This window comes from Marmota marmota, unplaced genomic scaffold (assembly GCF_001458135.2).
Source record: "Marmota marmota marmota unplaced genomic scaffold, marMar, whole genome shotgun sequence".
Taxonomy (NCBI): domain Eukaryota; kingdom Metazoa; phylum Chordata; class Mammalia; order Rodentia; family Sciuridae; genus Marmota; species Marmota marmota.
The window spans coordinates 53855852-53866684 of NW_025999968.1; the positions used below are offsets into that span (position 1 = coordinate 53855852).

The 10833-nt window shown below is 36.3% G+C and overlaps 1 protein-coding gene across 5 annotated transcripts in view; it reads right to left on the reverse strand.

Annotated features, from left to right (window-relative positions):
• The window catches only part of Cryzl1 (crystallin zeta like 1), a 32373-nt gene extending 21842 nt beyond the window's left edge, over positions 1–10531 (reverse strand). Inside the window, exons 1-4 of one of the 5 annotated variants that reach the window (XM_015478718.2) lie at positions 10368–10526; positions 9963–10110; positions 2774–2845; positions 1117–1194 (exon numbers count right to left, since the gene is read on the reverse strand). In XM_015478718.2, coding sequence (XP_015334204.1) covers positions 1117–1194; positions 2774–2845; positions 9963–10061 — 249 coding nt within the window. In that variant the 5' untranslated portion in view covers positions 10062–10110; positions 10368–10526. The other 4 variants (XR_007347747.1, XM_015478717.2, XM_015478720.2 and 1 more) reach the window with 4 other exon arrangements.
• Between the last annotated feature and the right edge of the window lie 302 nt (positions 10532–10833).

Below are 10833 nucleotides of genomic sequence, written 5' to 3' on the forward strand. Positions count from 1 at the left end.
TATAATATTCATTCAATTGGTTTTTACTATAATTTACTATTTCTTTCTGTCAGAGTGATTTTAACAGATTTTTCATAGTTTTAAAAAGAACATCTTCCAATCATAAATATGCAGACAAGGACTTGTACTCATATTCTTGGTGAAAAAAATTCAGGGGAATCTCAATTCATTTCTCAAGTTGTGTTCATGTTATGAGTTACCCAATGGGAGTCTATACCTTGTTCTTTAATTTTGGCTTTGAGTTCATCAAAGAAAACTAAGATTCTTAGGAATTATGATTACATTAAAATCTAAAAAATTAATGATCTGATGAAGTGTTATTCATCTTTAAAAAACTCAGAAGATGGACTTGTTCTACTTATCACAACACGTTTAACAATAATTTGTTTACCATTTAAATATTTTCCATTTATTTTTATGGTCAATAATGAAAACATAACCTTGGGATGGTGTAAGACTGGAGATATGAGTTTATGAGTGAGAAAGAGAGAGAAATGATAAGAGTATGAACCATATAAAAGTTGTAAACTAGAAATATCACATAATCAATGGTCAACAAACTAATTGATTAGGTTTCTTGCAGGGTGTTATGGTGCACACCTGTAGTCCCACTGCTTTCGGAGGCTGAGGAAGGAGGATCACAAGTTCAAAGCCAGCCTCAGCAAAAGCGAGGTGTTAAGCACTCAGTGAGACCCTGTCTCTAAATAAAATACAAAATAGGGCTGGGGATGTGGCTCAGTGGTCAAGTGCCCCTGAGTTCAATCTCTTGTACCCCCAAAACAAAACAAAAATAAAAATTCATTAGGTTTCTAGTTTCTATTTTTATTGCTATTAAAAAGGTAATTTTCCCCTTAATCAATATGCCTTAGTAATTATAAACTCTCAGTCTTTTGCTAAGTAATTTATAAAATATTCTCATATAGTGATATAAAATAGAAGACCTTCAATCAAACTAGTAATTAATTGTAGTAGAAATACACAAATGTGAATTAAATATTTTTCCTAGATTCAATTTTTCTATGGACAATAATTTCTTGGCACTAAGAAGTCAGTTATCATTATAAATACATTACAAAACTCGGATTTGACTTTTGGCCATAATAAAAGCATCAATACCTTTGTATTTATTTGGCTCAAAGCACAAGCTTTAACTTGGAGTTTCACAAAGTTATCCTCTGTAATAGGAAGATTTTCCTAGAATCAAATGATAGCAAAATATTATTACATATTTTATGAGAACACTCCTTTTTGTTTTAAAATTTTCTTACATAAACAAATTTAAACTGAACCTAAATCTTACGGTTAACCCAATTTTAAAAGCAACAAATAACTACCCAATATTATAGGATAAAAAAAGAATGAAGGAAATTTGGAGATACAATTTATAAAATGCTTTAGAGTTCATATTTTGAAAAGTACTCAGACATCAAAATGGATATGTGTATAGACAATAAACTTAGGTTAATAAAATAAAGCAATAAATTTGTACTTTATTCCAATATAAATCATTTCAAAGCTCAGACCTTCACACTTACAGGGATATCCTTATACTCATACACACATCACATAGCTTTTACTAATTTTTGTAATGTTCTTAATGTTATAAATGAAATTCTTTAGCATCATTAACATCTGTCTCAGATATTTTAGCATATTCCATGGAATTAACTATCATATTCCACAGTTAGATAAAACTTCAAAGGCAAAAAATATTCAAAATTCAGGCACTCAATGTCATCCTGTCAATATTATTAAATATGATATGATTGACTCATAATAGCTATGCTGTGGCCCCAAAAGTAAATTACTCGCCTCAATCCCCTCTAGTCTCCTGTCATATATTCAAAATTAGGTCAAAATCTGACAAAAAATAGTTAATGCTACTCCATTACTGTTTCATTTGCCATACACACAATATTATGAGAATATCCTTTTTAAAATCTCAGGTTTAGTATTTAGTAATACTATAAAGATAATCAATAATGTTGATGAATTTGTGAATTGTATTTGCGAACCTAGAGACAATTTGTACCAAGATCCAATCAAACCTTAGACCTTCTTCATGACCTCATGGTAGAAGTCAAAACTATTTTGCGATATGGACTCCTAATCTAAAGGATTTGGAGTTAGTGAAAGAGAACAACTAGATTATGTTCATGTTCCAGAAATTCTTATTATTACTGGAAAATGCTGACATATGTACAGTACTTACTTCTCATCCCCAAATTTACAGAGAAATTATTCTGGTTTGGCACAAACCTTTCTAATAATCTTCAATATAGAAATAATTCTACTATTTATGTCTATAAGTTGATCATTTAAATTAGGGAACATTTAAAGTTGAATGAGTGAAGTAACTGGCAAGTTCAGATATTTTTATGGAAAACAATGTTTTTCTTTCTCTTCCATTACACTATACAAATCAAAGTATATTTTGAAGTATGGCTATAATCTAAAAACTTGCTTTGTTGTGGTGTGCAGAATAAACTGGATTAATTTTTCAACATACAGATGATTAGGTTGTTCTGTCTTCCTAATAACTTTCACATTACTGTCCTAAGGAACTCAATTTTTTTGTAGCAGTTCTTTAAAAAATATAGTTATGCTACAATATGAAGCAGCATTTTTACATTAAGATTAAAGGATAGTGATTTGGGGAGCTTCAATAAAACTTTTGCTTATTTAGTTTCATTCAACTAATAACAGGTCATTTAAGTTAGTCTATAATAAAAGAAAACACATTATATCTTATTTCACTTAACATTTTTATTACCTTTTCTTGAAATACAAATGTTATTTCTCCATTTGTGGAACTCTGTTGAAAATATAAGCCTTTCATAGTCACCTAAAACAAACAAAAAACACACATAACAGAGTCTTCCAGACCAAGTGAAAGCACGAATTGAAAAATAGTGTCGGCAAAGGACAAAATGACAATTATAAATGTAGTCTTCACCCAAGTAAACTTAGATAATAGTTCTTTTATAAAGTGATCAAATAAGAGTACGTAGCCATCTCTGGGTACATGTCTTACTTAGAATGGGTTCACAATTCAACCTTTCATTCTAAAAGCAAGCATGTTTAACTTTACTCTCCTACTTAAAAAAAGGCTTTACAAGAGCCTGAGAACCAGGTCCAAATTTTCCAAGGTTAAATTTCAAAGGAAAATTAAAAAGGAAAAAGTAGATAGTCAGGACCTTGGGTGAAACTGTGCCTCTAATTCTTCTCTAGCAGTCTATAGAACTTTTAATGGCAGAATTTACATCTATATTCTGTGAATGTTTCTGTTTATTTGTTTGTGGTGTTTGGGATGGAACCCAGGGCCTTGCACATGCTAGGCAAACCGCTTCCATTGACCTATATCCTCAGCCCTGTGTTCTGTGAACTTCTTGAAGCATTTCCAAGGATTCCACAGTTGTTTAATTTTTGTAGTGATCATACTGCAAGACAATTGTTTTGTCAACTTAACAGAAAAATAAAATAAAAAGTATATAGGTTGTTCAATTTTAAAAGTAAATATGCTATGTCACAAACACACACTCAAAAAAAAAAAAAAACAAAAAACAAAAAACACATGACTTGAAATCCAGAAGCTCCCTTGTGTTCCCTTTCTAGTCACTGCTTTCCTTCCCACTCCTAATGTTTTGAACCTCATAGGAACAAGATTCTTCTCTTTTATGTGTGCTTCATTTCTCTTAATATTATATTTGCAAGTTCACTCAGGCTATTGCTTACAGTTGTAGTCCAGTCATTCCCACTGCTATATATCACTTCAGTGATGAGTAAGTTACTGGCTATCTATTCCACTATGGATAGACATTTGAATTGTTTCGAGTTTGAGGTGCTTGCAAATTGTCCTATTCAGAAAATTCTTGTACATGCTTTTTGTTGAAAGTACTAGTATTGCATTTATTTTTTATATAAGGAAACTACAACTCCCCCAACTCTAAATGGGGACTGAAGTAAAGGAAACTGCATCTTAAAGAGATTAAATTTCAAACATGGGGTCTCACAGAACTAGCTGGTCCAGAAATGGGACACACACCAGGTGTTCCCCCTTCCAAAGTCATTATTTTATTTCTTTCTTTTCCAAAATCATTTTAACCATTACAGTATTTAATGCTTTCCCATTGAGCTTCTAACATGAAATATTTAATTTAAAACTACAATACTTCATCCTTTAGGATTGATTATTAAGTACTTCTTGACAGAATTGCCTATATATAATTTCCAGGTTCCAGTGCAAAATTAAAAATGGGGAACATTTCATAAATTATTAAAATTTCAAGTCAGCAATAGCAGAGTACTAAACCAAGCATGGGTCCTTTCGAAGCATGAGACCCAGTGAGACTGCATAGATGTCAAGCCCATGAAACCAACCCTGGGTGCTGGCATCTTAATGGGTCTACCTGGATGTATATAAAAGAGTTTTTGGAATGTGGATGAGCAATGGCTGCTACTTTCTAGGAATAATCAAACACTGGAACTTAAAAATATGAATATACATTGAATACATATAGAAATTATATAAATAGCATGTGTCAACAAAGTGTATAAAAACAGGACAAGCTAGGTCAAAAGATTGAAATATTCCTACATATTTGGTTACAAAAGGTGTTTGTGTCAATGAGTTTGTTGAGGGGTGGGGGGAAGGAGAGGGGAATAACCTAAGCATGCTTTTTTTTGAAAGTACTAGTATTGCATTTATTTTTTATATAAGGAAACTACAACTCCCCCAACTCTAAATGGGGACTGAAGTAATATAGCATATATTCCCTATATTAATTCTAACCGTTTCAGCCTAGTTTTCAAGGCTCTCTAAAAGCCATTCCCACTCTTCCCACAATTTTCCAACACACACCTGTTTGATCAAGACAGTGTAACTCCACACCATATGGTTACCCCATCTCAGGGCTTCCAAGCATGGCCTGTTCTCTGAAACACTGCTGTACTAACTTCAGATTCTGCCAAGCACATAAAACTCAAGTCCTACGCTCTTTCTGGAATCACCTTCAGTGACAGTCAATCTACCCCATCTGTTCCATGATCCTAGAGTTTGTTATATACTAACAAACAAAACTTTGTTTTATTAACTTATTAACTAATGGACTTTTCCTGCTATTGCCTGGGTGAATCAATACCCATTGTTTTTAAGTAAATAAATCCTTGTTCCTGATTAGTCTGGAGGTATTCAGGTTGCCTTTTGCAGAAACAGAACAATTACATATCAACATCTTGATTTCAACCCATCTCCCTTTGTGATTCTGGAAGCCACTGTTTTCTCTGCCCATTAAATCTTAAAACATATGGCATGGCTCCCAGATCAGCAATCATGGATCTGATACTATGCCCCAATTTCGTGTTAAATACTTCTTACAAATCAGCTGAATATTGGCCTAGCTGGTGGGAAAAAAAAAAAAGATTAGTTGATACAATGAAGAGCTGTGGGCTGGGGTTGTAGCTCAGAGGTAGAGTGCTCACCTACCATGCGTGAGGCACTGGGTTCGATCCTCAGCACCACATAAAAATAAAATAAAGATATTAAAAAAAAAAAAGAGTTGTGTGGCAGAATGGGGATGTTGGTTAGAGACAGAGTGCTTGCCTAGCATTCATGAGGCCCTGGGTTTGATCCCAGCACCAACAAACAAACAAACAAACAAACAACAACCCCCCCCCCAAAAAAAAAGCCAAAGCAAAGAAAAAAAATTAGAACTGCTATGTGGGCTCAAAACAATACAGTAAGTTACAAAGTGAAGAGAGGCATTTTTACAAAAGTGAAGAGGAACATTAAGAAAGTATTAATTCTTTGTTTTGCAACCCCCCCAAAAGGAATACTGAATTCCTAGTTCTAAGAAAATGGTAGGGGGGTGACAGTCAAGGCCCACAAGGTTTCTTAGGCACTAGTCTCAATTAAATGGGACATTGAGTTTTTTATGTAATAAAACGTTTTCTGAATTTAAAGATATTTGTAGGGGCTGGGGCTATAGCTCAGTAGCAAAGTGTTTGCCTAGCATGTGTAAGGCAATGGGTTGGATCCTTAGCAATACATAAAAATAAACAACAACAACAAAAAAGGCATGCTGTCCATCTACAACTACCAAAGTCAAAAAAACAACAAAAAAAGACCTGCACACATGAAATCAATGCACAGTTTACAGAATAAAAATAGAACTTACTTTTCATGACATTTTTAACAAAGTCATGTAATTTCAAAATTATATGTTCTAATATAAATTTTGCTAAATTGGAAGTCCTGTGTGTAGGGCTGGGATTGAACCTAGGGTCTCATGTAATGCTAGGCACAGAACAATATATAACTTTTTTTTTCTTTTCTTGGTATTAAGGATTGAACCCAGGGGAACTTTACCACTAAGCAACATGACCAGGCCTTTTTATTTTGAGACAGGGTCTTTCTAATTTGCTGAGGTTGGCCTAGAACTTGTGATCTTCCTGTCTCAGCCTCCTGAGTCTTTGGGATTATAAGCATGGGCCACCTAGCTCGGATTGTTATATTTTGAACTTCTGGGAAAATGTAATATGATATTGTTTTAATGATGTTCTTAATAATCTGAAATTTTTTCATATATATCCATATATCAGAAAAAGAAATATGAGTAACCACATTCCCAAATATTTGGCTAAAAATATGGAAAGTGTAATCAAAGTAACTATCTGGAGATTTGGTTCAAATACCATACTGTGCAGGCTGTGGAGGATGGCAGTGCTAACCAAATCCAGAAAGGCCAGCTGAGCTTCACGAGGGAGGCAGATATATGATCCTAATAGTCTACATCATATACACAAGAGTCACTAAAAATTTGTGTACCCTAAGGACATTGGAAATACACAGGTATTTTGTTGTAAACAATTGCACTGCTTTTCTGTGCCTGTTGGGTACAGGAGATACTGAGATAGGTACTTACACTTGGCTAAACCTTAGAAATCAAGTCTAGCAAATATAGTCACATATGGATATAGTCACAGGGGCTTCAAAATGAGGGTTCAAGCATCAGGTAAGTGGAGCAGCAGGATCATCAGATGACTGTTAAGGTTTCTTCTAATTATGACAATATAGATTTCTATAAATATTTTCAAGACATACTCAACTAACTTTATGCATATGTAGCATAATCCCTACATTTCATGCAAATTGAGAACTAAAGATAGCTGGAGAAGCATAAAAAAATAAAAAAAAAATTTGATACAGCCTTTAGTCAGAAGCAAAAAAAAAAAAAAAAAAAGAAAGAAAGAAAGATTTGCTTGGAAGTGTCACATTGTTACTTAAATATTCAATAAGGGGCAGGGGTTGTGGCTCAGTGGTAGTGTGCTTGCCTAGCATGCGTGAGGCACTGGGTTCGATTCTCAGCACCACACACAAATAAATAAAATAAAGGTCCATCAACAACTGAAAGAAATTTAAAAAAAAATTTCAATATGTCGTTTCCACACTGAGCAGCAAGGCATCCAACTAAGATCATTTTGGATCCCTAAAGAATTTTAAAATATTTCCCCTCATTCCATGAGAGCTTTACTTGGATTATGGGTCAATGCACAGAATATATTTTACTTAAGGACATTGGCAAAAGCCATGAGTATACAGATATCTTGAGTAAACAGTTGCATTGCTTTGCTGTGCCTGTTTGGCACAGGAGATACTGAAATAGATTCTAGGATTTCCTACAGGAGGCATTCCCTTTCTAACGCCATTAGCATGTAGGGAATGATTGAGATGGTGATTATCCAAAGGTTGGAAATCTCTGGACTAGTTATTATTCAATGAAGGCCAATTAATAGTACAATTTAGGACAACTGAAACTTAAAATTTCATTACATTTCTTGAATTTGCATCACCTTTCCCACATTGTGCTACTGGGAAAAAAACAGAGTCAATGGTGTAATGAATGGAATGTCCCCTTTTAAACTGGCTATATGACATGATATTGGGACAATGCGGGTAGAGATGGGTAGAGATGAGGGAGACAGTCAATTGAGGAATCTTCCCTAATTTCTTATAACACTTTCTCCTTCCTGTCTGGTACAAAATCTTTACCTACTAATAGCATTGCAATCTTAAGGCTTACTTTTCAATTCATTATAGGGTCCTGAAATAATTTCTTGGTTTAAAGGCAAACATGAATTGGTAATTTTGATTAAATATTAAAAAATTCAAAATTAAGAGCAAATAATCTCATGGAATGTATCATAATATATAAAAACGAAAGAAAATTATTTTGTGAAGTACCATATTTTAACACGTGTGAGTATGTGTACTCTTGTTCTTGTACTCAAGGCTTTCCTTAGCTCAATGTAGCACTATTTATTGGATTCACAAAAGGCATAAAGTTGTCCTTGAAACAGTCTAAGAGCAGTTCTTAATAAGAGGAAAACATTCATTTTTATCACTCAAAAAAAAAATTCACCACAAACAAAAACAGAAAACACTGTCACAGTGAAGCAATTTATGAATTCCCAAGCTTTCCCACCTTCCTTCTTCAGGGAGGTACACCAATTAATCAAAAGCCATTACTGCCCAGGGTCCAGTACTGGTCCAGAGGTCTAAATCTCCTTCAGGATTTCAACTCTCATTCTTAAATACAGAACTTTGATTGAAATGCCCAGCATGGAGAATAGTAAAACTATCAAACTCTATTTCACTGCAAATGTCAGGCAGTTTGACTTTTTATGGGGAATTCATATTTCAAATTTGAACATATCATCCTCTGCCACAGCTGGAGCAGAAGTATCAATGAAGTGAAAACAAAAGGTAATACTTTTACTTTGCAGTGGATGATGGATAAAATTTAGAAGTCCTAAATGACTCTGCTTTGAATTCTTAGTAACCTCTGAGAGTTGCTGCAAGGATTAAATACAGTAATCTATGCAAAGCACTTGACTTGGCTTCAACAAATGTTAATTACCTTTATTATTTCTTTAAGTTGGGCAGAGAACCTCTAAAGTAGTTCTGAAACCCAGAGCAGCAAAGGCTTGTTCACATGCAACAATTCTAATTTCTACAATAGTCCATTCTATCATTTGGCTCTATATTGTAGATGGTAGAACAGCAGCCAATAGCTACAGGTGGCTACTGAGCACTTGAACTGTGTGTATTCAAAATTGATACGTACTGTTAAGTGTAAAGTGCATATTAAATTTGGAAGACTCAATATGAAAAAAAACACAATCTCTTTTTATTTTTTTTTTGATTTTTTTCATTGAAATAATTTTGAATATATTGGGTTAAATGAAACCTAAAATTCATGTTTCGTTTCACTTTTTAAATGTTGCCACAAGGAAAATCCTAAGTAGATCGAATTATCTTCATAGTGGTCAGAGGTGACGTAGAATCTTGCTAACGAGGACTAGTAGCACCTGGGAGCTGGTTGTAAATGTAGGTCCTTAGGGCGAGACATACAGAATCAGCATCTGCATATGAACGTGATCCTATGATTGTTCCCATGTGTCTCTCCTGTGTATTCCGCTATTTAGTTTAATGAAGGGGACAAATCTGGCCCTAAGGTCACATAAATAAGAATACCCTTGCTCTAGGTAATTGCTTACTGAAAAACGAAAGTCTACAGGAAGCAAGCAAAGGCAGAAGAGTAATGAAGCAAGAAACTCAAATATAGGAACAAAAAGAAGTGGAAGAAACAAAATTCAAACTGGGAGATACAGCTGGAAGAGAACTTCCAGACCTTCGCCTCCATAAATGTGAAGGAAGATGGAAACTAAGCCAAAATCTACAATCAAGACCTGCAAAGCGCAAGGAAGCTGCCAGTCAAATTTAGTCTTACCCGCCCCTCAGTAGCCTCAGCTAAGGTAGGCCAGAGCCCGAGTGAGTCCAAGGCTGGGGAGCTTCACGAACCACCAGCTCTCCCAGGGTTACACTGTTCCTCGGGATGTCTCTCCATCTTTCGCCCACAGTCCCTTTTCTCCAGACACATAACATGCTTCCCGGGGCTCACCTGCCTCCAAGCAGCCCCAACTGCCAGCGCCTTCGCCACCGCCACCTTCCAGTCTTTCTGCAGGGAACCCGCCCCCTCGAAATCAGATGGTACTCCCATTGGTCCGACAGTTCGTCACTCCTGCAGGGCGGGGCCGGGCTCCAGGAGGCTGTAGAAAACGCCATAGCAACCAAACTCGGAACTACAACTCCCAGCATGCTCCAAAAGGGGCGAAGCGAGGTACCGCCCCATGGGCTACCAATAAATGGGCGAAGTTGAAGTCGCCCGGATGGGTTCCGTTTTATGCAAATCTAAGTTAAGGCCACACCCTTCCTCATTCCAACTGAGCCCCCCTACTACACCCTCCTCGGGCTGTACCCTGACTCCCTTTTCTTCTCCACTACATACTTTCCGGTAAAACCTTACGTAATTTAGTTGAATGCATCGTAGCCATTGTTTCGCACGGCAGCGAGCAGATGCACCAAATGGTGGAAGAAAATCTCCATAAATCCTAGACCCGAAACCTTTGGTTACGCCTTTGTGGGAGGAGGGGCAGGAGAGGAGGAAGAGGTTTTTCTCTCCGAGCCTGTTGATTGGCTTATCTGTGTGTCATTCCGTACTCCTCCATTTTTCTTCAGCTCTCTCTCCTAGCATCCTCCGGTGGGCAGGGCCAGCGGTAGGGGGCGGTGAGGAGGTGTGGTCATCTTCTTTCGATTGGCAGACGGTTGTGACCACCTATCTGTGGGCGGAGACCGAGGGGTGGATGGGGGCGGAGGAGGCCTCGGAGGGAGATGAGGAGATAGGCGGGAGCGAGGGAGGGAGCGAAGGAGGTAGAGAGGAGTGGAGGAGCGTAGGGAGGGAGCGCAGCTTGGTTGCTCCGTAGTACGGCGGC